This window comes from Salmo salar, chromosome ssa06 (assembly GCF_905237065.1).
Source record: "Salmo salar chromosome ssa06, Ssal_v3.1, whole genome shotgun sequence".
Lineage (NCBI taxonomy): Eukaryota > Metazoa > Chordata > Actinopteri > Salmoniformes > Salmonidae > Salmo > Salmo salar.
Genome location: NC_059447.1, coordinates 35,974,514 through 36,002,227, shown reverse-complemented (window position 1 = coordinate 36,002,227; position 27,714 = coordinate 35,974,514). Strand labels below are relative to the sequence as shown.

The following is a 27,714-nucleotide window of genomic DNA, read 5'->3' as shown; positions in this document are numbered from 1 at the left end:
GGCAAACGTACAAAATCAGCAGGGGATCAAATACTTTTTCCCCCTCACTGAACGTGGGGTGGGTCTACCTAGCATCTGATCTCTATCAAGCTTGAGATTTGAGTAAATAGGAGACCTGAAAACAGTTGGCCTGCTCCTTGGACAGGAATTAGAATAAAAAAATAATAATCTTACCTAAAGTTTAGAGATTAAGATACTTATGTAATCTGTTTACATGTTGTAACAAATGTATCTCTTTCTCTCTTTTATCCTCACTACCCCTCCCTTCTCCTTTCACTTTTTCACAATGAGAGCAGCCCCACTGATATGGAAACACGCAAGACCTTGTTAAACAGGAAATAGACCAGGTATGCTCTGCACAAACACCTCTCGTAATCTCACGATTGCACACTGCTATTGGTTGAAGTGGTACTGTTCTTATGATTTATGTTACTGCTGTCATCATCATGTTGCTGTGCCCCTGCTGTGAATCCCTTTTCTTCAACCATGGTCTTGTTAGTTTGTTTGTTTTCCTCTAATTTTTCATCTTCTTTCATCTCCACTTTCTTTGAATCATGGCTTGAGTTCATTTAGCTCATCCATGTTCAATTCATATCTCACTTCAAAGTGGACAAGATTATAGGTAGTTGAAATACAATCTTAATCTTGGCATAGAAGTGTCAATCTCTTTGAATCCTAATGTTTCATTACTGCGGCTGAAACTTGTAACCGTTTGATATATTGCACTGTACACCTTGTACTGTGTTTTCACCATGATACCATTAATGCTAAGAATAAGAACCCACTTTCTGAATTAGTAACTATTCCACACACACTGTTATGTACAACTTGGTACGTAAACACAAACACAGCATGTACTGGGCTACTTTTGGTTTGCTAATGCCATGTCAATGATCAGTGTGTTGGTTGTAGATATGGTTGACAGTTCTGTCACTAGTGAAACTGGACCATCTGGCAGGGATTATGCACATGTGTAATTAAGACGTCAGGCAGACTCCGTGGCATTGTGACTCAGTGACGTCATCAGAGACAGCAAGTCCTCCTGCTACTCCCAACAGGGGCCTAGGAGGAAGGGCTTTAGACTGCCATGCTGTCTACATGCTGCCCCAATGGTCCCATGCATCACAACAAATAGTGAACCCTAAAACCTGATTTGAATTATTTCTCGACTCTGAAGGAAAATAAGTGCGGATCACGTGGTGGTGGCGCAGGACTTTTTCTGTCTGAACATGAGGGATGCAGAGAGGCCGGGCAGTGATGTCATTGCTTTGGCAGGGGAAATGATTAAGGCGTTGAATCTCAGACCGTGCCCTTCAAATTCAGTCCAGCTTGTTCTCAGTGCCAACTGTAATGAATCATTGAAAAAACTGTCCATGGTGAAGAATTGGGATAGGAGTATTCACAGTGTTGTGTAAAGTAGGGGACATGGAGGTGTTGTTAGGCTAGTCTTTTTTTGTGCCAATCAGAATCGTACAGCTTATAACATCAGTTTTTTGTGTCACCCCAAAAACCTGACCCTACACTTCCTCACAGAATATGAAGCTTGTTTGAAATAGAAAGTGAGAAGCCTGGGTGTTTATTTGTATTTCATAGGTAGACAGGCAGATGCCTGTGTGGAGTTGGTTTCGGTCTCCTGACATGATAGCCTTTATCTCCAAAAGTTATATTGGTAATAAAAGGTTTTTGAAAGATGAGCTCTGTTGCAGTTGCTTTGCCAATCAAGAAACAATCTAAAGATCTAGGATGATCCTTTTAGAGTTTTTAATGCTACAATGAACATTAGGCTACTGAGTACTAACCTGGCAGGGGATACTGTACTGTACTGACTACTGTAGGTCTATACCATTAAGACCAAAGCCAGAATCCCAGGTATTAAAAAGTGTTCAGATGGCGAGAGTTCTGATAACAGGAGAGCATTACAGTGTAAGCTCGGGGTCATGAGATCAGTGTCTATCAAATGATGGGATTTATCTGGGTTCCAGGTGGAGAAAGACTCCAAAGTTGGGTAAATATTGGGAGAAATGATATGAACAAGATACAGAAATGAAATAACACATAGCTAGCCTAATATCCATGCTGAAATGATTAGGTCAGTCACATGTGGTCGTGTTGAGGGATGCTGTAACTCATTGTGCAACATTGTGATACATTCTGTTAGTGCTCAGTACATGCTACAGGCGTGGCGGGCTGTCATTCTAAGGGAAAGTAAAAGTCCCTCTCCAACAGCACATGACCAAGATCATTTCTAATAAGTAAAACGGGTCTCTGAAAGTACCGGATTAAAGTGTGTCTATAGGATCTCTGGGTATGTTGTTGTTTTGAATAATTCTGGGTTTGTTTAACATTTCTGTCAGCTGTTTTGTCTCAGTAGGATTTCTACTCTGGGTGACTGACTGTTTCCCAGCTGGATGTCAAGTCAACATGGTTTACCTGGACAACAGTCCAGTGTCTTATCATTCTTATGGCTCTTCTAGCGATTGTTCTGTTGTCTTCTGTTATCGTGTATCATTGTATCTATCACAAGTTCACAACAACCCTTCAGGTTACCATGTCACTTTCACTAGAGCTTCCTGGACAGTCCCTGCGGCATCTTTTGGCTTAGTTAAATATTAGTGAAACTAATTCCATTTTATTATGGACAGTGTTGATGGTTTTGGTAGAACTGAGTTATCATACGTGTGTTTGATTAAAGCACTCTGTGTAATAGCTTTCTGGGAAATGACAGGTGAGTCACTCTTATAACACTCGTCAGCAGCTGACTTAACTTGTTTCATTTGAACCAAAAGTGTGACAGTTTGTAAAAGATGGATAACTCATTTTCTGCTCGCTACTAATAAGCAACACCCTTTCAGCTCATAGCCTAGGCCTATATCTATCTACGGCAAGAGGTGGATGAGGGCAGCGCAGCAGGTTTGACGAAAGGGGATGGGTTGCCATGGAAACTGACATAGTATATTATGAACCTGTTTTTAGAAAGAGCCCAGTTTGAAAATAACCCGTTTTCTTGAAGGATTGAAAAGCCTCGGGGTAGGTCACCAGTCAGGACCAGTGGAGTTCAAAGGTTGTGTGAACTTCCTATGCAATGCTTCGCTGGTGACCTCTCCTTCAGCTTGAAAAGTGTGGAGTGGTGGCGCTCCCTTGTCCTGACAGCATAATATGTTTTTGTATGTGCTCCAACAGTTGTAGCTAGATTGTGTAAGGGTGGAAGCCTCTGGAACATCGCTCGAGTGGCAGGAAGCTATTGTTGTGATTTTGGTTCACAGAGGGCAGCTGTGTTAATCCGCCCATCGGGCTCAGGTTACTGCCATGTTGACTTAAAGGTCCTGCACAGTCATCCTATTTCCCAAGTAAAAATAGCCTTTTAATGACCAACACATGCTCAGAATTTAATACATTTTACCTTCTCTCATCTATAATGATCAGTAAGCCTGAAAGAACTGACTGAGTGGGCGGGGAGTTTACATTCATGTGCTCTCCTTGACTGACAGCTCTTTCAAACATCCCTGTGTACATTGCCAGGTAACAAGGTAAACAATGGGCCACAAGTTATTTGTAACAGTATTTTTATTGGAGTTTCACAATTTTCACCCATATTAAGAGATACAAGGCAAAAAAAACAGCACTCACTTACACATATCCGTATGTATGCACGCACGTACACACACCATTTTCCTCTCCCCGCTCAGCGCTTCTCTCACCCCATCCCCCTCATTGCGTCTCTCAATACATACATTTTAAACAAACATAAACAGAAATAAAAAATAAAATAAAAAAGCTCAGTTTAAACCTAGAAGTTGAGTTCCCCACATGGAACGTACAGTGTAATTCTGAAATACATAGATCACCATTCTAAGAGAAACCTCGCAGCATAATAGCTGATACTTCAGGTTCTAGGTAATTTAGGTAAGGTTCCCATACTTTGTAGAACTGATCTGTCTTAGAATGCAATGTACATGTCAGATATTCCAGCGGCACCCATTCAAATAGTATCTTATGCCAATCTTTAATAGAGGGAACCTTATCACTAATCCACTGTAAAAGTATGTTTTTCTTCGCTGCGAAGGTGAGGATGTTGTAAAGCCTCCTCTTACCCACAGAAGTTAAATGCCTACTAGGGAGACCTAACAGTAGAGAGACTGGGTCCAATTCTAGATCGACCCCTAGGATCTTTTCAATTTCTTGCAGAACACCAGACCAATATCTTTGTATTTTGGTACATGACCATAAACAATGTGTTAGGGTGCCTGGGCCACAAGTTATTGATGACCAGGTAAACAATGGACCACATGTCCTTCTGAGCCTAAACTGTATGCCTCAACCCATTTTCTCAGCAAAATGCTCTCATGGTCTACAGAGCTGATCATGGACTGTTGAATATCAGCAGCAATGCACAATTGCATTTCTATTGTTTAGTAACTAATTACAGAATACTGTTCACTGATACGCTTCTTCACCAGAATTAGTAAAGCCTGAGTCACCTTAGACATAAGGCGAATGTACATGAAAACATCATACAATAAGTGTACTGTACAATTTATTGGTGCCTCTGCATTAGCATTATAAAGGAAAATATGTTCAGAATTGTATGTATTGACCAGATGTTTATTTGATTATTTACAATAGGCCAGCATAGCTGAAATATTGATCAACATGAACATTCATGAGAAATGAAGGTGAGAAATATTAGAGGTCGACCGATTATGATTTTTCAACGCCGATTATCGGAGGACCCAAAAAAGCTGATACCGATTAATCGGCCGTTTTAATAGTTAAATTTTTTTTACATATATTTATTTATTTATTTGTAATAATGACAATTACAACAATACTGAATGAACAGTTATTTTAACTTAATATAATACATCAATAAAATCAATTTAGCCTCAAATAAATAATGAAACATGTTCAATTTGGTTTAAATAATGCAAAAACAAAGTGTTGGAGAAGAAAGTAAAAGTGCAATATGTGCCATGTAAGAAAGCTAACGTTTAAGTGCCTTGCTCAGAATATGAGAACATATGAAAGCTGGTGGTTCCTTTTAACATGAGTCTTCAATATTCCCAGGTAAGAAGTTTTAGGTTGTAGTTATTATAGGACTATTTCTCTCTATACGATTTGTGTTTCATATACCTTTGACTATTGGATGTTCTTATAGGCACTTTAGTATTGCCAGTGTAACAGTATAGCTTCCGTCCCTCTCCTCGCTCCTATCTGGGCTCGAACCAGGAACACATCGATAACAGCCACCCTCGAAGCAGCGTTACCCATGCAGAGCAAGGGGAACAACTACTCCAAGTCTCAGAGCGAGTGACGTTTGAAACGCTATTAGCGCGCACCCCGTTAACTAGCTAGCCATTTCACATGGGTCACACCAGCCTAATCTTGGGAGTTGATAGGCTTGAAGTCATAAACAGCACAATGCTTGAAGCATTGCGAAGAGCTGCTGGCAAAACGCACGAAAGTGCTGTTTGAATGAATGCTTACGAGCCTGCTGGTGCCTACCATCGCTCAGTCAGACTGCTCTATCAAATCGTAGACTTAATTATAATATAATAAACATACAGAAATACGAGCCTTAGGTCATTAATATGGTCGAATCCGGGAACTATCACGTTTATTCTTTCAGTGAAGTACGGAACCGTTCCGTATTTTATCTAACGGGTGGCATCCATAAGTCTAAATATTCCTGTTATATTGCACAACCTTCAATATTATGTCATAATTACGTAACATTCTGGCAAATTAGTTCGCAACGAGCCAGGCGGCCCAACCTGTTGCATATACCCTGACTCTGCGTGCAATGGACGCAAGAGAAGTGACACAATTTCACCTGGTTAATATTGCCTGCTAACCTGGATTTCTTTTAGCTAAATATGCAGGTTTAAAAATATATACTTCTGTGTATTGATTTTAAGAAAGGCATTGATGTTTATGGTTCGGCGCTTTTGTTAAATCATCCCCCGTTTGGCGAAGTCGGCTGTCTTTGTTAGGAAGAAATAGTCTTCACACAGTTCGCAACGAGCCAGGCGGCCCAAACTGCTGCATATACCCTGACTCTGTTGCAAGAGAAGTGACACATTTTCCCTAGTTAAAATAAATTCATGTTTGCAGGCAATATTAACTAAATATGCAGGTTTAAAAATATATACTTGTGTATTGATTTTAAGAATGGCATTGATGTTTATGGTTGGAGCAACATGTACCTAAGCGATTATATGCAACGCAGGACACGCTAGATAAACTAGTAATATCATCAACCATGTGTAGTTAACTAGTGATTATGATTGATTGATTGTTTTTTATAAGATGTTTAATGCTAGGTAGCAACTTACCTTGGCTTCTTACTGCATTCGCGTAACAGGCAGGCTCCTCGTGGAGTGCAATGTAAAGCAGGTGGTTAGAGCGTTGGACTAGTTAACCGTAAGGTTGCGAGATTGAATCCCCGAGCTGACTAGGTACAAATCTGTCGTTCTGCCCCTGAACAAGGCAGTTAACCCACCGTTCCTAGGCCGTCATTGAAAATAAGAATGTATTCTTAACTGACTTGCCTAGTTAAATAAAGAATCGGCCAAATCGGTGTCCAAAAATTCCGATTAATTGGTCGACCTCTAGAAATAGTGGTTAGACGTTTTGACCGGGCAGACTGGTTTGGCCGTGCACTTTTTTGTGAAACTTTTCAATGTTTGAATTTTGAATTTTTGTGTGCCTGAAATGCTCTATATTTGAAATGAATAACTATGAATAACTATGACTTACAGTATGTTGGGTCTGGCTTCATAGCATATCCCCCTTCTTACAGCATGTCCCCCTTTTTCTTGCTAAAGCCGATTTAGTATCACAGCATTCCTGCTACGGTGGTTGCCTGGGAAGCAGTGCAGACAGAGTAGATGTTGGAATTTCTCAAATGTATTATTACAGCTTGATGAGTGGAAAGATAAAGGAGATGGAAATTGAAATAATACCCCCCCCCCTAATCATCATGATTAGCCCCAATGACACAAGCTACATTAACTGTAAGACAACAAGCCACACAATTGAACATTCAATTCTCTGGCAACAGCTCTGGTGGACATTCCTGCAGTCAGCATGCCAATTTGACGCCCCCTCAACTTGAGACATCCGTGGCACTGTGTTGTGTTCAACTGCACATTTTTTGTGGCCTTTTATTGTCCCCAGCACAAGGTGCACCTGTGTAATGATCATGCTGTTTAATCAACTTCTTGATATGCCCCACCTGTCAGGTGGATTAATTATCTTGGCAAAGGAGAAATGCTCACTGACAGGGATTTGAGAGAAATAAACCTTTTGTACATATGGAACATTTCTGGGATCTTTTATTTCAGCTCAGGAAACATGGGACCAACACTTTACATGTTGCGTTTTCTATTTTTGTTCAATGTATATATAAAACACAGGGATATCACCTTTTTGACTGCACTGGTCCTTTAACCATGGGGTGAGGCACTAAACAAGACGACAATGGATGGCAGTGTAACACTATGCAAAGCGTTGTATTGAAGTAAAATTAACTGCTGCACCAAATTCTGTAAAACACAGCTATTTAGCTATGCTGCTGTTTTACCTGCTGAGAAAACTGCAAATATGTTTAACAATGAAGGCATTATGAGTAAAGCTCACCACATGACTAATGCAAAAATGGCATGTGGATACAGACTGCATTCCATCAAGTCACATTGATATTTAGTGTAGGAGACCATATCGGTACACACTGCTAAGTGACAGATTAGCTGGAGGTTTGCAAGAGCACCTTTGTGGCCCATGAGTAGCAAGTTGAGCTCTCATTCCAAGCCTATGTCTGTTTTAGGCTGCTCCTATGAATCCGTTAGCATGTGATTTTGTACATTTATCTGCATCTGTTATTGTAAGGCGTTGCCATGGCAAGGAGCTGGTCCTCCGCAGTATTGGCTGGGCCCAGTGTTTCATCTGCGGTCCTGCCTGTTATGGTGGGTTGCCATGGGGATGGGCTGGTCCAACTGCAGCAAGACCCATTAACCTATTAAATTAGGGCTCATACACTTTGTCAGGCTAGTGAACTGGAGGGGAGCCCTGGGAATGTGTCAGGCAGGTGATGGAAGGCAGGAAGCAGTTGGGATACAAGTAAAGGAGGGATGTTCTAGCCAGTTTGGTGAGAGAGTTCTAGACATTTTTGATGAATGTGTTATTTTGTTTATCTCTCAGGTCTGTCCGTCAGCCACCCTCTGTCCCCCCCTTCGATCATGGAAGCCCAAGCAGGGGAGGGGCCAGGCCCAAGTGGTTCGGCTCCTGCATCGTCTGACTCCGCCCCCAGCCCACATAGCGAGGCAGTGACCAATGAGCTGCAAGAGCTGTCGCTGCAGCCCGCCCCCAACCTGCTGCCCCTGAGAGACAGGAAAAACGGTGAGTGCCTGTTCTGATTCCAGGCAACTGCCATCAAGCCCACTGATGAGATTAAAACCCTGGTGGACTGACGCTATGTGGTGCGAAGACCATCCACTTCCATCAGAAAGCTACTGGTATGAACTGTAGAAAATGAAAACCAAGACCGCAGCTATGAAGCATGGACGGGTTACTCAGTCTGAGGCGCTGTGTTGTGTAAACACTTCTATAATGCAGGTAGAACTGTAGAACCGTTACACTTTGCTCTCATACTTCCTCTCACTTGGTACCGTACCCACAGTGGTCTCTGGTCAAGGAGGGAGAGTTGTATGGCAAAGTTGCTAGAATTCCAGCTGAATGAGCTCAACGAGGGGGAGGAGAGTAGTATCTTACCCATGTGCACTCCGGGTCAAAGGGTACCTGGAATGCAGTTTGCAAAAGTGCACTTGAGGAAGAGGAGTAGAAGCTGCTGTGCTGGAATAAAACCAGGCTGAACTTGAGCTTCTCTCATTAAGTCATGAGGAGGAAGAGCTTGTGTATGAAATTATTTTTACAGACATGAGGAAAATACGAACGTGTGTGTGTGTGTGTGTGTGTAGGCGATAAAGTCTAAACATGGGGGCTACTCTCTCCTTTTCAAATCAAATTAAAGTTTATTTGTCACGTGCGCCGAATACATGTGTAGACCTTACAGTGAAATCCTTACTTACAGGCCCTAACCAACAATGCAATTTAAGTAAAAAATAGGTATTAGGTGAACAATAGATAAGTAAGGAAATAAAAAACAACAGTAAAGAGACAGTGAATAATAACAGTAGCAAGGCTATATACAGTAGCGAGTCTATAAAAGTAGCGAGGCTACATACAGACACCGGTTAGTCAGGCTGATTGAGGTAGTATGTACATGTAGATATGGTTAAAGTGACTATTAATATATGATAAACAGAGAGTAGCAGTAGCGTAAAAGAGGGGTTGGTGGGTGGCGGGACACAATGCAGATATTCCGGGTAGCCAATGTGCGGGAGCACCGGTTAGTCGGGCTAAATGAGGTAGCATGTACATGAATGTATAGTTAAAGTGACTATTAATATATGATAAACCGAGAGTAGCACAGCGTAAAAGAGGGGTTGGGGGGTGCCATTTGATTACCTGTTCAGAAGTCTTATGGCTTGGGGGTAAAAGCTGTTGAGAAGCCTTTTGGTTCACGGATTACAATTCTAAGCAACAAACAAAGTCAGCAGCACTGGAAACATTGAAAAGCACTTTGTTCCACCAAACTACACCAGCATCCTAAACCACAAGCATCTCAGCGAAGGGAAGCTGTGAGACAAGCAACTTTTAAAAAGAGCAACCTGATATCATGAGCAATAAAAGTCTGAGTTAATCGTGTTCACTTTTTCCACTCATGCTATCATCGGATGCAGTCCCATTCGCTGAGCTATGTGAGTTTACATAGTTAACATTTTATTACCGCAGCCAAAGCAGCAAACTGCAGCTCTAACTTTGCGTGTTATCCCCGAGCGTACTCATGCTCAGTGTTGTAGTAGTGAACTACATGTAGTTCAACTAGTCATTTAACTCCATTTTGCTGTAGATTGGTGGTAGTTGAACTCAATTCAGATCTCGGTCGTGTTTTCAGTAGGTCATAACGTTTTTTTGCCTTGAGGCTAGCTACTGGAACTACATAACTTTTTCAGCTAAAAGATAGGCAATTTCCTTTTCTTTTTTTGGCATCAGACCTGTCTAATTCTCACTTGAAACACCAGTTTGTGTGTTTTTAATAGGCTAAAAACATTCTGTTAACTTCTTGCAATTTGTAGTCGGATATTTCAGATGTAGATATGATTATTTATCACAAAGTACTTTGTATGTAGTTAACCTCTTGTTCAAAGTAACTTTAGTTCAGTAAACTATATTTTTCTTAAGGGTAGCTTTAATGTAGCTTAATTTCTTCCAGTGTGAAGTAATTAGTAGCTTGGAAAACTGTATTTTCAGAGTAGGTTCCCCAACACTGCACATGCTCAGGTATTTTAGGAATTTAGAGGTTACATACTTGTCCCGATATTTCACTGAAGTGCAGGCAGCTCAACACGACTGTTTATTGACAAAGTTGGGCCCGGGCCCAACCACTTTGCTAAGGAGGAGGCCTGAGAGATCAAGTGTGTAGTGGTTGTCGAGGCACTGCACTCATACCCAGACCGCAGTTGTAATTCAAAACACAGCAGGGCTAGACACTGCTGCCCTGACACTGTGCTCTACTACACTCTGATCTCCATCTTGCTCTGTGACTAAGTGTTCACCAATGGATAGCATGCTAATTGGGGTGTATGGGTGTCAGTGTACGCTTGCCGATAAGCATGAACACACAGGCTCCATTATGAGTGAGCATGCTCTGCACCTTCAGTCTGCTGTTCTGACAGGTGGGGGAGAGGTGTGAAGTGTCTGTAGGGAGTCAGGTGTGATGAGGTTCCTGGGTCGTGTTTAATAGGTCACGGCACACCAGAGATAAACGTTTCCTAATGGAAAGCAGAAATCTGTGCTCTTAATGAACTAGTTCAGTTCCTCCACGTTTAAAAATGTTTTTGTCTCCTACTGACACTGTTCCACACAGAGCACTGAGTTGATTCTCAGCATAGACACACACACTGGACGTCTTTTTTTGAAAACATTTTTTATTGAATCTCCGAAACACAATATACTTGCAGTGAAGCCGCTCAACAACTACATCATGCCAGTCATCCAACAGACTCCCATTCAGAGCGACACACAGAAGCATCCAGGGTCAATGTCCTGCTCAAGGGCACGTTGACAGATCTCCCACTAGGCCAAAAACCGCGAACCCGAACCCTCCAAGACGTCTGTTGTTTCCATGGAAACAGAAATGTCTTCCTGACGTTTATCTGAAACACTCATGCTCGAGGAGCCTTACGTTGCAGAGAATAATAAACCGATTGATTGATTGTGTGTGTTTTTCTATAATTGTGTGGGTGTTGGTATGTGGATTTTTGGATAATAGCAGCCGAAAGTTATGTTCTTGACGTAGATATATCCTCAATTCCATATCTGTTCATATTTTGATATGTTTACAAATCTATGGTAATCAAGGCTGTCAAACGAGAGAAGGGAGAACGGAGATTAATGGAAGGGGATGACGGGAAGGGAGGAAAAAGATTATGAACGAGGGGCAGCAAAAAGTGAGAGAGATGAGATCAAGAGGCGTATAAAGTCCACTGCTATGAGTCTAAATGTGTATTTTTTTTCAACTGTGAAATATTACTGGAAAACCTTGACACCTGAACCATATAGCTGACCTCATGTACTGTGAATGTGATTGACCAGGAATAAGGGACGTGACAGTAAGGATGACTGCACAAAGAGTTCATAAGAGTTTAATCACCCTGAAGTCTTATGTTCCCTACTTGCTCTTTCATCTCTGGCCCTGAACACATGCTGCCAGATGTACACAGCAGCTGGATTGAACATTTTGGACCACTAAAAACATCAGTGTTGTTTGGGATGATACACGCTGCCATCTTGTGGTTGACAGAAACACTTTAACTGGCCATACAGCATTAGAGGAAGGACAGGGAATTGAAGTACTGTGGCACATCACATATACATTGACATTTGCATGTATGCAACATGTCCTATGAATCACGAGATGAGGTTCATTTTCAAACCTTGGAAATTCTCTTAATGTAATCGAAATGTCTGTTTCAGTGTTAACTTGTGTTTTTATGTGTTCAAATGCGCTGAGGATATTGAACAGGTTCTAGATCCTTAACACAAGATATGTGTGGAGTCAGGTTGTGTGTGTGCAGGGATATCTGTGAGTAACCCTAGCCGCCGTCTGCACCAGTTAAGGGTAGCTGGATATAGCCCCCATAGCCAGCTGGCCTACTATTTAAAACAGTCAGCCCGAGGGGAAGGCTTGGTGGGGGAGGGGGGCTGCTCACATTCTGGAGCCCAGGCCCAGAGAGAAGGAGTTAATTTGAGACTTGTTTTCCGCACACCCTTCCTCCTGAGTAAGACCTCGATGTGTGAAGGCAGCAGCAGTAACTGTTTGAATGTGGACTCCATCTTGTTTCAAGCACAGAAGGCCCACCAGATACTGAAACGCCAGGGCCCAGTTTCCAAAAAACATATTAAGTTCATCGTTAGAACCTTCGTAGTAGCATGGTTAGATTTCCAAGCTGTTTCCCAAAAGCCTTGTTACTAAAGTTGCGCCTCAAAACGCCCTTTGTTTACCGACTGCCTCATACCACTCTTAACAGGCAATTGCGTCGTTAGATGCTTTTGTTGCCCTTCTGCTTCACTTTTTACACAGATCTCCACTAAACATAGAAACAAGATGTTTATCTGTCTCTGTGACCGCCGATAACATCGGAACAAAGTTGACTACATATGCAAAGTTGCCAGTGTTTTTGTAATTGTTACAAACAAGTGAAGGATAAAAAAGATGCTTCAAATGAAAACTGAGATGCATACAGTATAGACTCTAGGGATATATATTGAAATCGTATTGAGTTCTATTTACAGTAGCTAATTGTAGGCTACTTTCTGTCATTTTTGACTCAATATATTTTGATGTGCGCAATTATATGCCCAAACTGATTTAGTGCATTATTATTGGGTCAGCATTAGAATAAGCCGCCTCATTATTTGCAGCCATAATGTGGTAATATATCTCTCTAGGAGCTGATCCATCGCCATTATTGTGAAATAATTTGAATGTTAAGGTAAGATTTGAATGGAAGAAAGCTGATCTGAGAGCAGCGCTGCCTTTCTTTCAATCCTAACAGTATCGCCACACGCTCCAACGACACACTTAGCGAATGTTCTCTCTCTGTGGTGGTTTGGGAAACTCATGTTAGATCTTCTGCCGTTGTAGCGATTCATAGTTAAAACACTCATTAGTTTAATTTTCATCAGTCTAATTCTCCCCCCCCAAGACCGCTTCTAGGAGATGTGATTATTTTACCTCCCTGTCTGAAGGTGCTTAGTCACACCAAACCTGCAGGCTAAATGCATCTTCTGGGATTGGTTATGAAACAGCTGGTAGGTGTTTCACTACCCCTGCTGGAACTACCAGAGGTCAACTCTGTATACAGTTTCCTTCTTTCAGAAGTCATAATGCTTCAGTACTTTATAAGCATGTACAGTAGAATCGGCAAGTAGCCTCACAGAATAGTTTTTTTCTCTAGCTATTTCGTGTTTTCCTTGGGCCTTATCAGCAAGGAATTGGTTGGATTGTTTGGCAATAGTGAGAATTGGTTTGCATTTAGTACCGGGCTATGGGCTGATTTTTGACCCTACATTCTTAACTTACAATTAATTTGACCTTGACCTTGCATAGTTCTGAGCATAACCATCACTGATCTAGTATTCAGAGGATGCCCACAGGAGCTCTATTTCAGTCTGATAAACATTGATTATTACCACTTTCACTGAAACAGCAGAATGCAACTTTAGGTATTTTGGATATGCTTAGAGCCCCTGTGAGTTATTAGCTTTTCCTATCATCAGTATTTATGGCTGATAAACACACACTCTCACACACACACACAAACATGAAAGCAGGATTATCCCTGCAAGCATATGGTTGGTGCCTTATCTGCAGCAAGGGGGATCAGAGTCTTCATTTCCCCCTTCCTTGTCAAACTGAGCTTTGCCTGAGGATTGCGCATCCTGATTCCAGCATCTCTCACACTCACTCACTCACTCACTCACTCACTCACTCACTCACTCACTCACTCACTCACTCACTCACTCACTCACTCACTCACTCACTCACTCACTCACACTCAGTTTGTGGGCATCTGTAAATAGTCTCTTATACTCACCTTTATTGTGGCCGGCTCTCTGAAGCTAGGCCATTACACAAATCTGTTTTAAAACGCAAAGTGAATGCCAATAATAATCAAGAGCTTCCCTGGGGATTTTCTCTCCCTGACATAGTTCTTTGTTATGACCCTCAGGCTAGTTCCCGACTTTATTTTAGCTCACCTGATCCACCATTAAGTGAATACAAATGGTAACTTTGGCAGTACACACAGCTGTAGGCTACATTTCTGTTTTTAAATGTCTGTTTTGGCAGTTTTTTGTACTTCATCTTTAGAAAATGATTTTAGGGCTTTGATTAGCATTGATGTTTTAATGAGAAGTGGCAGACCAAAACGTGTTTCACATTTTAAAGTTCTCACTCTCTGTCACTGCCTTCTTGTATTAGCAAATGTTTTGCTTACCAAAGTCAAACGGTGAAGACTGAAACCGTCAAAGACCCAGCCTTGGCTTTGGGACAACGCGTGTTTCTGTTTGGGGATCTGTGTGGTGGCAGTTTCTTCCCTGGGGCCATTATGCTGTCTGCCTACATCAGGGTACTACTGTGTGAGGCCATTATGCTGTCTGCCTACATCAGGGTACTGTGTGGGGCCATTATGCTGTCTGCCTACATCAGGGTACTGTGTGGGGCCATTATGCTGTCTGCCTACATCAGGGTACTGTGTGGGGCCATTATGCTGTCTGCCTACATCAGGGTACTGTGTGGGGCCATTATGCTGTCTGCCTACATCAGGGTACTGTGTGAGGCCATTGTGCCGTCTGCCTACATCAGGGTACTGTGTGAGGCCATTATGCTGTCTGCCTACATCAGGGTACTGTGTGAGGCCATTATGCTGTCTGCCTACATCAGGGTACTGTGTGAGGCCATTATGCTGTCTGCCTACATCAGGGTACTGTGTGGGGCCATTATGCTGTCTGCCTACATCAGGGTACTGTGTGAGGCCATTATGCTGTCTGCCTACATCAGGGTACTGTGTGAGGCCATTATGCTGTCTGCCTACATCAGGGTACTGTGTGAGGCCATTATGCTGTCTGCCTACATCAGGGTACTGTGTGGGGCCATTATGCTGTCTGCCTACATCAGGGTACTGTGTGAGGCCATTATGCTGTCTGCCTACATCAGGGTACTGTGTGAGGCCATTGTGCCGTCTGCCTACATCAGGGTACTGTGTGGGGCCATTGTGCCGTCTGCCTACATCAGGGTACTGTGTGGGGCCATTATGCTGTCTGCCTACATCAGGGTACTGTGTGGGGCCATTATGCTGTCTGCCTACATCAGGGTACTGTGTGGGGCCATTATGCTGTCTGCCTACATCAGGGTACTGTGTGGGGCCATTATGCTGTCTGCCTACATCAGGGTACTGTGTGGGGCCATTATGCTGTCTGCCTACATCAGGGTACTGTGTGAGGCCATTATGCTGTCTGCCTACATCAGGGTACTGTGTGAGGCCATTATGCTGTCTGCCTACATCAGGGTACTGTGTGAGGCCATTATGCTGTCTGCCTACGTCAGGGTACTTACTGTGTGGGGCCATTATGCTGTCTGCCTACATCAGGGTACTGTGTGAGGCCATTATGCTGTCTGCCTACATCAGGGTACTGTGTGAGGCCATTATGCTGTCTGCCTACATCAGGGTACTGTGTGAGGCCATTATGCTGTCTGCCTACATCAGGGTACTGTGTGGGGCCATTATGCTGTCTGCCTACATCAGGGTACTGTGTGAGGCCATTATGCTGTCTGCCTACATCAGGGTGAGGCCATTATGCTGTCTGCCTACATCAGGGTACTGTGTGAGGCCATTATGCTGTCTGCCTACATCAGGGTGAGGCCATTATGCTGTCTGCCTACATCAGGGTGAGGCCATTATGCTGTCTGCCTACATCAGGGTACTCAAGTACTATTTGAAATAGTAATCTCCTAGGGGGCAAAGGTCCGGATGGATTTTGTCATTTATCGGCGTAGTAACAAACCTCCACCTCGCAACCCATGTGACCCCAAACTGTTCACAACCCTCTTGTTGGCGTAGAGAAAATCTTGCAGTTTTAAAGCTAATTTCCCACAATTTTACACATTTTGCATGGGGCAGAGCATTTTATTTTGTTGCTGTTTAAAGCAAATTTTCTGCAATTCTACAAATGTTTCCATGTCTTATGTGTGTTTTATATGATACCAGGGGTCAAAGCCTGACCTACTTCCAAAAAAGAAACTCAGCAAAAAAAGAAAGATAATTCATAAAAATCCAAATAACTTTGCAGATCTTCATTGTAAAGGGTTTAAACACTGTTTCCCATGCTTGTCCAATGAACCATAAACAATGAATGAACAAGCACCTGTGGAACGGTCGTTAAGACACTAACAGTTTAGACGGTAGGCAATTAAGGTCACAGTCATGAAAACTTAGGACACTAAAGAGGCCTTTCTACTGACTCTGAAAAACACCAAAAGAAAGATGCCCAGGGTCCCTCCTCATCTGTGTGAACGTGCCTTAGGCATGCTGCAAGGAGGCATGAGGACTGCAGATGTGGCCAGGGCAATAAATTGCAATGTCCGTACTGTGAGACGCCTAAGACAGCGCTACAGGGAGACAGGACGGACAGCTGATCGTCCACAGTGGCAGACCACGTGTAACAACACCTGCACAGGATCAGTACATCCGAACATCACACCTGCGGGACAGGTACAGGATGCCAACAACAATTGCCCGAGTTACACCAGGAAGGCACAGTCCCTCCATCAGTACTCAGACTGTCCGCAATAGTCCAGCCTCTCTCAGCCTAAGGGCTTGTAGGCCTGTTGTAAGGCAGGTCCTCACCAGACATCACCGGCAACAACGTTTCCTATGGGCACAAACCCACCGTCACTGGACCAGACAGGCCTGGCAAAAAGTGTTCTTCACTGACGAGTCACGGTTTTGTCTAACCAGGGGGGATGGTTGGGTTCGCGTTTATTGTCGAAGGAATGAGTGTTACACCGAGGCCTGTACTCTGGAGCAGGATCGATTTGGAGGTGGATGGTCCGTCGTGGTCTGGGGCGTTGTGTCACAGCATCATCAGACTGAGCTTGTTGTCATTGCAGGCAATCTCAACGCTGTGCGTTACAGGGAAGACATCCTCCTCCCTCATGTGGTACCCTTCCTGCAGGCTCATCCTGACATGACCCTCCAGCATGACAATGCCACCAGCCATACTGCTCGTTCTGTGCGTGATTTCCTGCAAGACAGGAATGTCAGTGTTCTGCCATGGCCAGCGAAGAGCTCGGATCTCAATCCCATTGAGCACGTCTGGGACCTGTTGGATCGGAGGGTGAGGGCTAGGGCCATTCCCCCCAGAAATGTCCGGGAACTTGCAGGAAGAGTGGGGTAACATCTCACAGCAAGAACTGGCAAATCTGGTGCAGTCCATGAGGAGGAGATGCACTGCAGTACTTAATGCAGCTGGTGGCCACACCAGATACTGACTGTTACTTTTTGAGAGGACGTTTCTTTTTTTGCTGAGTTTATATTTATTTATTTTGTAGTCCGGACCCGCGGCCTGTATTAACCCCGTCTGGGACCGGGTCCGGACCGCAGTCCGCCAGTTGAATATGGGGCGTCTAGATTGTGAACAAAGCTCACAGGTGTGCACTCTTATGTTGTCACTAATGAGCAAAGGTGCCAAGGGGGAAGTATTTGATTGTGGTTAGGAGGAAAAGGTTTAGCTGAAGTGTGTCGGTGTCTGTCAATGGCGGAGTGAGTGGGTGCAGCAACAGCTGTGACAGTGCTTGATCAAGGATTCACAGGAATTTGACACACACTCACAGACCCACACACTCACCTCACTCACTCGCCTTGCTGCAGTAGATACTGGCTCTTGAAACTCATAGCAGCTGTACATTTCCACTGCAAGCCAGTGTTTATTTTTTCCATCTTTTTCATTTGGTTTTGTTTTTTCAATGAGATTTGGGCATTTTTTGGAACTATTCTGAACTTTGTTTGCTAAAAAACAAGAGAAAGAGGAGAGGTCAGTGAACACAGTTGTGTATAGAGCACTTTACATGGACTTTTGGAAAACTTCACTCTTCTCATGATTTTTGTCACTTGCACAAGGACCATTTCTATTCTAATGCTCTTATTTTGGTCCATCGGGCGACATCCTGCATTAATATATTTAGCAGAATCTCTGTGACTTTTCCAAAAGATATCACAAACCTGATAATACATATTGACTGTATTGGACTGAACTGAACAGAGAATTCTATTTTTGTTACATTTGAATGTTTTTGGACATTATTTGATGGGACCACTGTCTTTCAGTAATACTTATTTATTGTTTTGAACCTGATCACCATGCTGGACACCAACCCGTCCCTTCACACAGACCCCACCTCTTTTGGGCACCCTCCAATCAGCAACAGCATGGATAAGCAACGCATACGATTGGAGTTAGAACGCCGGGCTTGTCAGAGCCTGAGGGAAGGTGGGATTCGTATTATGCACGCACACATACACACAAACTCTTTATAATAAGAGATGTGGAAGATATGGTTTCATTGATATCTTTGTTTGGTTATATATATTTTGAAACGGCATCATTATGGGGAATTATTATCCTTAATAAGTTAATAAGTTTTCCTCAGTGAATCGTTTGTATTGAGTTATGCTGCTCAGGCCGGCTCAGTGGGTGTCTGGTGTCTTCTGGGCTTCTGGTCAGATACTAAGTGGACCTTCTGGCCCCGGTACAGATGGGGCAGCGCCAGGATTCTGTGCCCAGTGGACAATGCTCAGGCACCTGTGGGTGCAGCCAGGACCGTGACACCAACTGAGTTGGAGCGAGAAGAGCCTGAACAGACTTAGTCGTGACACACTGAGAATCTCACACTGACTTTTAGAGAAACATAAATGTGCTGTGAGGCAGATACGCTGGCCCACTGAGTTAAGGTGAGAAATACTGAGACTGATGAAGATACTGTGGTGTTTAGTGTGACACACAGAGACGGGTTTAGATACTAAGACACAGATGGACGCTGAGGGAAAACAGGGACAGGCTTGAGACACTGAGATGGACTTGGAACCATTGAGACAGACTGTGATTTACCGAGAGGTTATTTGCACCGAGACGTACAGTCTTTCAGAGACACTGTATGATACGGTAACTCACAGGCACCTGCCTTGGCAGCCAGTTTGACTTCACAGAGTTTCAAAGGTGGACAGCATACCTTGGCCCTGATTGAGGAGGGTGTCTGTTCACATGTGTCCCCTCATTCAGCCAGGCCGAGCCCAGGCCTTAGATTTCTGCTTCGGAGCAGTTTGAGTGTCGGGTGATTTACAGTAATATTCCCTGTAACTCAACAGGCTGGGCCGGGCAGAGAGATAGAGTTCCCAGATATTACAGTGTGGTGCACAAATAGAAACCAGCAGGGAGAAGGATGGGTTTCATCTCAGGGTTGGGATGGAGGGAATGGAAGGTTTTGAAAATATTCTCAAAGAAGTAAACGATTGAATAGGCGTTTGTAGAAAAAGTGCACAGGAAGTTTTGAAGCGACGCACAGAGAAAGGTGACGATACATAAATTGAGCACAAAGGGAGATATGGAGAGGGACAGGTGCTAGGAAAATGTCATGTTCTCGTTTACATCACATTGAGGTACTGAGAACGGTAATGAATTCAAATTGTGGCATTTCAGAGTGAGCATTTGCCTAGAAAAGATTGTGTATAAGCACCTGGCATCATTCCCCTGTCAGTCCTTGGCACAACTAGCAAATCATCTGCCACTGGAGGAGTGCCTCCCCCCAGTAAGCCCATCTCGTCTCCCGTTGAGGGGACTATTGGGAGTCCTACGTCAAGCAGCCATATAAGAGAAAAGAGGAATATTTGGCCCAGGCGGCGACAGCCAGGACTGTCAGAAATGTTGACGCTGGTCAGAGATGTGAAAAACCACAGAGGCTTAGCTCAGAGAGAGACGGAGACCATGAGAAAGAAGTCACACATCGCCCACACTGATCTCACTCTGACCTATTAGTCAGAATACTTCCCTGTGGTTCCCATGAAGGCAGCAGACCAGCTACAAACACAACTACCTCAGGAGGTGCACACAAGCATCACTTTGTGTACAGTACAATGGACTGGTCCAACAATCATACTCTCACACATGAACACCAGGCCACATACTGTATGGCTATGTAGTATACTGTAACAGCTTAACTTCCCCTCACATGTACAGTATCACATCTCTAATTTCATGAAAACTGCTTATGCGTGTACTGACAATGTAGGTTTACTTTACTTCACATCTGACAGGAATCACTTACATGAGTCCACTCAGCTCGCTGTGGCTGAAGTGTAAACACTGGATAGCAATGATGATGTGATGAGAACATGGTCTCCATCACTAGCTTTCTGTGTTCCTTCTATAGGCTTGGTCCAGCTGAGATTAGGCAGCTGTTAGCGAGACACATTTATTCGTGTCATACACATTTAGTCAGTACAGAAGTGTTACCATTTATCTGTACACATACTCCTCTCAATATAACAACTCATTCTATTTTGAATTGTGAATGTGGGCCTTCCTGTTTTTACAAGTCCTCTGTGCATTAGCATTGTTCAAGCCATGCGGAAGTGTCACTCTCTCTATCTCTCTCTGTGTGGTAGAAGTTGTCAAAACGCGACAACCCGGCTGCTGTTTGAGTGTAGAAACAGGAAGCGCGTGTGTGTGTGTGTGACAGGGACCATCTGCCTGCTATTTCTCCTCCCTGCCTCTGATAACCTCTGTATCGGTTGTCAGACGACTCTGTGGGAGGGAGAGAGGAGAGAGCAAGGGCCAAAAGAGCAGTGAGTAGGTTACTCTTCAACTCTTGGCTTCTACCTCCCAGAAAGATACACTATATTAATTTACAACAGGGCTGTAACCGGCCTTGTATTTCCTCCCAAGGAGAAGAGCACGGAACGGAAACTGACTGTAGGGCGTTTGGGTTTTCACTTTTGGTTGTTGCCCTTGCTGGTTCTGTCTGTAGTGTACTCACCTGACCTCTTGCTGTCCCTCTTATGCAGTGCTCCAGCTCAAACTCCAGCAGAGACGGACCCGTGAGGAACTGGTCAGTCAGGGGATCATGCCACGTAAGTAACACTCTCTTGTCCGTCAAACTACCTCATCCCCAAACAAATCTCCCCTTCCTCTAGCTGCTACCTCACCTCATTAGCTTGCTTTTCAAAGTGAATGGATAGTTTGTTGACCTAACCTCACGCCCATAAGAATCAGTAAAGCTACTCCATTGCGGTCACCTCACTTGTTTCATAACAGGCACTTAATATACAACAGTATAGTATCTTACATGGCTATACGCATCTCAATGCTTTGCTTCATGTTCTAAGGTTCTAGGGATCCTGATGATTTATGCATGTGGTTAAATCGTCGCCGTCTTTTTTCTGAGAAATGTCGTTGTCAGTCTTCAAAGTGGATCGAGCTCCTTCCTCTGCTTCTGACTTGTGAATGCTAAACTCAGTCAGTGTGTACTGGGGCCTGTGCATTTAATTCATTGCCACATTTAATTTTGAGCTGTTACACTTGTTCTTTTCATTGCACAGTCAATGAATGTTTACATTGCTAAGATAGACTTCCTCTCTGTTTCACACTAGTTAGTTCCAGGAACCTCTTTTTTAACCAATTTACATCCTCTAACTATATTTAGTACAATATCAGAATACGCCACAGAACACATTCTGTTTGGTGTAAAATGCATGACATTTGGTGTCAACATAGTAAACACAGATGACCTGTTCTAAGCCCAAATATGCCAAATATATGATTCAACTCATTGTTTGTGAACTACAGCTGTTTCTGTATTGTACTATATTTAGTCTTTGGACACATGGGGTTACTGTTTTTTTACACATTTCATGATTAAAGTCATGTAAATATGTTCAAATTATCAGATCTTAATAGTTATATAGATTGCCTGGACCTTATATTAGGGATGCACGATATATCGGTGAACATATCGTAATTGGCCGATATTAGCTAAAAATGCCGGTATTGGCCGATGTCTAGTTTAACGCCCAATGTACAAAACCAATGTCAAAGCTGACGTGCATACCTGTATAACGAAGGTACATGACGTAATGACAACACGTGAAATGTTGCGCTATACATGCAACACGGCATTCCTAAACTAGCCCACAATGTCTGCTGTGTTGATCGAGCAGTCAAGCAGTCATTTGCAAGAGTAACAACATTTCAGCGAGACAACTCGAAGGCGAAATCCATTCAAGCCAAGATAATGTAATTCATTACCCTTGACAATCAACCGTTCTCTGTCGTGGGTGATGTTTGGCTTTCGCCGACTGGTCAAGCACCGGTTTACACTACCAAGTGCGCTATTTTTCAGACGTTGCCCTACCAGAGTTACACAGTAATAGCGTCACTGCTATTAGCTTCATGACATGCATACTATGGAACGCCGTTTGGGTCTTTGCGTGTCAAAAAAGATAGTAGCACTGTCAAAGCTGTACAAAAAAATCATAATCTCCTTTGTTTTGTTGACGTTGAGTGTGAGGTTATTTTCCTGACCTCACCTCCTCCCTGTAGGCCGTCTCGTCATTGTTGGTAATCAAGCCTACCACTGTAGTGTCGTCTGCAAACTTGATGATTGAGTTGGAGGCGTGCATGGCCACGCAGTCATGGGTGAACAGGGAGTACAGGAGAGGGCTGAGAACGCACCCTTGTGGGGCCCCAGTGTTGAGGATCAGCGGGGTGGAGATGTTGTTTCCTACCCTCCTACCCTCACCACCTGGAGGCGGCCCGTCAGGAAGTCCAGGACCCAGTTGCACAGGGCGTGGTCGAGACCCAGGGTCTCGAGCTTAATGACGAGTTTTGGGGGGTACTATGGTGTTAAATGCTGAGCTGTAGTCGATGAACAGCATTCTTACATAGGTATTCCTCTTGTCCAGGTGGGATAGGGCAGTGTGATTGCGATTGCATCGTCTGTGGACCTATTGGGGCGGTAAGCAAATTGGTGTGGGTCCAGGGTGTCCGGTAGGGTGGAGGTGATATGACCCTTGACTAGTCTCTCAAAGCACTTCATGATGACGGAGGTGAGTGCTAAGGGGCGATAGTCATTTAGCTCAGTTACCTTAGCTTTCTTGGGAACTGGAACAATGGTGGCCCTCTTGAAGCATGTGGGAACAGCAGACTGGGATAAGGATTGATTGAATATGTCCGTAAACACACCAGCCAGCTGGTCTGCGCATGCTCTGAGGACGCGGCTAGGGATGCCGTCTGGGCCGGCAGCCTTGCGAGGGTTAACACGTTTAAATGCTTACTCACGTTGGCTGCGGTGAAGGAGAGCCCGCAGGTTTTGGTAGCGGGCCGTGTCGTTGGCAATGTATTGACCTCAAAGCGAGCAAAGAAGTTGTTTAGTTTTTCTGGGAGCAGGACATCGTGGTCCGCGACGGGGCTGGTTTTCTTTTTGTAGTCCGTGATTGACTGTAGACCCTGCCACATACCTCTCGTGTCTGAGCCGTTGAATTGCGACTCTACTTTGTCACTATACTGACGCTTAGCTTGTTTTATTGCCTTGCAGAGGGAATGGCTACACTGTTTGTATTCGGTCACGTTACCGGTCGCCTTGCCCTGATGAAAAGCAGTGGTTCGTGCTTTCAGTTTTGCACGAATGCTGCTGTAACAGTGTAGGTTCCGTCCCTCTCTTCGCCCCAACCCGGGCTCGAACCATATTAGCGCGCACCACCGCTAACTAACTAGCCATTTCACATCGGTTACACTGCCACCAATCCACGGTTTCTGTTTGGGGAAGGTTTTAATAGTTGCTGTGGGTACAACATCACCGATGCACTTGCTAATAAACTCGCTCACCAAATCAGCGTATTCGTCAATGTTGTTGTCCGACGCTATGCGGGAACATATCCCAGTCCACGTGATCGAAGCAATCTTGAAGCGTGGAATCAGATTGGTCGACCAGCGTTGAACAGACCTGAGCATGGGCGTTTCCTGTTTTAGTTTCTGTCTATAGGCTGGGAGCAACAAAATGGAGTCGTGGTCAGATTTTCCGAAAGGAGGGCGGGGCAGGGCTTTGTATGCGTCGCGGAAGTTAGTCTAACAATGGTCCAGGATTCTTTTCCTCCTGGGTAGCGCATTCGAAATGCTGATAAAACTTGTTTTCAGATTAGCCTTGTTAAAATCCCCAGCTACAATGAATGCAGCCTCAGCATATGTGGTTTCCAGTTTACATAGAGTCAAATGAAGTTCATTCAGGGCAATTGATGTGTCTGCTTGGGGGGGGATGTATACGGCTGTGATTATAATCGAAGAGAATTCTCTTGGTAGATAATGCGGTCGACATTTGATTGTAAGGAATTCTAGGTCAGGTGAGCAAAAGGACTCGAGTTCCTGTATGTGGTTATGATCACACCACGTCTCGATAATCGTAAGGCATACCCCCTGGCCTTCTTCTTACCACAGAGATGTTTGTTTCTGTCTGCGCAATGCGACAAGAAATCAGGTGGCTGTACCGACTCCGATAGCGTGTCTCGAGTGAGCCACGTTTCCGTGAAACAAAGAAAGTTACAATCTCTGTCTCTCTGGAAGGCAACCCTTGCTCGGATTTCGTCTACCTTGTTGTCAAGAGTCTGGACGTTGGCGAGTAGTAAACTCGGGAGCGGTGCGCGATGTGCTCGTCTACGGAGCCTGACCAGAAGACCACTTCTTCTGCCCCTCCTGCGGCACCGTTGTTTTGGAGCGCCGGCTGGGATCCGATCCATTGTCCTGGGTGGTGATCCAAGCAGAGGATCTGCTTCAGGAAAGTCGTATTCCTGGTCGTAATGTGGTTAAGTTGACGTTGCTCTTATATCCAAAAGTTCCTCCCGGCTGTATGTGATAAAACTTAAGATTTCCTTGGGTAACAATGTAAGAAATAATACATAAAAAAAACAAAATACTGCATAGTTTCCTGAGAATGCCAAGCGAGGCGGCCATCTCTGTCGGCGCCGGATGTAGGGTCCGACCACCATTAATCAAATAAGAACTGTCTTATAAATTAGGGTTATTTTAGATGATGACACCTAGCTATATAGTTAGCTAGCTAACTATTGTCGTGTTATTTGACGTGTATCTTTTTGACACGCAAAGACCCAAACGGCATTCCATAGAAATCCCGGTTGAGAATGAAACAACTGAACAAATGAACAACGAAACAGCAAGTAAGTGAAAGAAATAGGTTTTGATTATGTTTTACTGGTAATGGGGACATACGTATATGCCAACGAAATATATTTTCGGTCAGTTGTTTGTGTAACCTTTTATTTAACTAGGCAAGTCAGTTAAGAACAAATTCTTATTTACATTAACGGCCCGGATGACGCTGGGCCAATTGTGCGCCGCCCTATGGGACTCCCAATCACGGACGGTTGTGATACAGCCTGGATTCAAACCAGGGACTGTAGTGACGCCTCTTGCACTGAGATGCAGTGCCTTAGACCGCTGCGTCCGTGTGTGTGTGTGTTAACTATTTAACTGTACTAGAATGCTTAAAAGGCAGCAAAAAAATTGTATATCAGTTATCGGTATCGTTTTTTTTTTTTTTTTGCAAGGATATATTGGTATCCAATATTGATATCCAAAAATATTGGATATCGGTATCGGCCAAAAATGTAATATCGGTGCATCATATATACAAAAGTATCTTTGCTGACAGGTGTATAACATCGAGCATAAACAACTATACAATCTCCATAAACAAACATTGGCAGTAGAATGGCCTTACTGAAGAGCTCAGTGACTTTTAACGTGGCACCGTCATAGTATGCCACCTTTCCAACAAGTCAGTTCGTCTAAGTTCTACCCTGCTAGAGCTGCCTCGGTCAAGTGTAAGTGCTGTTATTGTAAAATATAAACTTCTAAGCGCAACAACGACTCAGCCGCTAAGTGGTAGTTCACACACGCTCACAGAACGGGACCGCTGAGTGCTAAAGTGCGTAGCACGTAAAAATAATCTGTCCTCGGTGAGAATGCTACTTGCCCGAATGCATAGTGCCAACTGTGAAGTTTGGTGGAGGAGGAATAATGTTCATGGTTTGGTCTAGGCCCCTTAGTTGCTGTGAAGAGAAATCTTAATGCTACAGCATATAATGACATTATAGACAATTCTGTGCTTCCAACTTTCTGGCAACAGTTTGCGGAAGACCCTTTCCTGTTTCAGCATGACAATGCCCCCGTGCATAAAGCGAGGTTTCGTGAAGAAATGGTTTGATGAGATCGGTGTGGAAGAACTTGACTGGCCTGCACAGAGCCCTGACCTAAACCCCATTGAATTGGGATGAATTGGAATGCAGACTGCGAGCCATGCCTAATCACCCAACATCAGCCACAAGACCTCACTAATGCTCTTGTGGCTGAATGGAAGCAAGTCCCCGCAGCAATGTTCCAACATTTAGTGGAAAACCTTTCCCAGAAGAGTGGAGGCTGTTATAGCAGCAAAGGGGGGACCAACTCCATATTAATGCCCATGATTTTGGAATGAGATGTTTGACGAGCAGATGTCCACATATACAGTGCATTCAGAAAGTATTCAGACCCCTTGACTTTCTCCACATTTTGTTACGTTACAGCCTTATTATAAAATGGATTAAAACAATTGTTTCCCTCATCAATCTACACAATACCCAATTTATTCAAAATAAAACCGGAAATATCTCATTTACATAAGTATTCAGACCCTTTACTCAGTACTTTGAAGCACCTTTGGCAGTGATTACAGCCTTGGGTATGACGCTACAAGCTTGGCACACCTGTATTTGGGGAGTTTCTCCCATTCTTCTTTGCGGAGCCTCTCAAGCTCTGTCAGGTTGGATGGGGAGCGTCGCTACACAGCTATTTTCAGGTCCAAAAAGTGCTGTAACTTCTTAACAGTTCACCCGATATGGATGAAAATATCCTCAAGTGAAAGCTGACAGTCTGCACTTTAACCGTATAGTCATTTGTATCATTTCAAATCCAAAGTGCTGGAGTATAGAGCCAAAATAAGAAAACATGCTTCACTGTCCCAATAATTACGGAGGGCACTGTATATACAGTACCAAAAATTAAGATCTGATCACTTGAACAAGACATTAACCCCATGTGTCCAAAGGCTAAATATAGAACAATATCAAAACCTCATATTGTAGACAAATGCTTTGGCCGGTAAAAAATGTCCATCAGTAAGCTCAGAGAACAAGTGTACCAAAGGAAATGATACATTTCCATTATGGACATGAATGGGTTCAATCTGATTGGGTTTATGAGTAATAAACCAGTAGCAGACATGTTTTTCGTTGGCATTTCATTCATTGAGGATGCATGATCCTCCTCCTCCTCAGGGTTTTGAACCGCCAATAGAATACTTTCTCTCTTCACTTTCAAATCTCTATTTGGCCCAGTAAAGGAAATGCACATGTACTAACAATACTCTCTATGCATTGCAAGTTGTTCATATTTACAGTACACTGCCTAGTATTACAGGAACAGAACACT

At 43.7% G+C, this 27,714-nt stretch overlaps 1 protein-coding gene across 12 annotated transcripts in view; it reads left to right on the top strand.

Moving 5' to 3' along the window:
- LOC106607174 (myocardin-related transcription factor A) overlaps positions 1–27,714 on the top strand; it is a 48,141-nt gene that overhangs the window by 3,359 nt on the left and 17,068 nt on the right. For 3 of the 12 annotated variants that reach the window (XM_014203833.2, XM_014203837.2, XM_045720460.1), the window contains exons 2-4: positions 297–347; positions 8,200–8,397; positions 21,243–21,308. In XM_014203833.2, the coding sequence (XP_014059308.2) occupies positions 8,238–8,397; positions 21,243–21,308 (226 nt within the window). In that variant the 5' untranslated portion in view covers positions 297–347; positions 8,200–8,237. Of the gene's footprint in view, positions 1–296; positions 348–8,196; positions 8,398–18,058; positions 18,673–20,877; positions 21,028–21,242; positions 21,309–27,714 lie in introns of those variants that run through there. The other 9 variants (XM_045720461.1, XM_014203838.2, XM_045720462.1 and 6 more) reach the window with 7 other exon arrangements.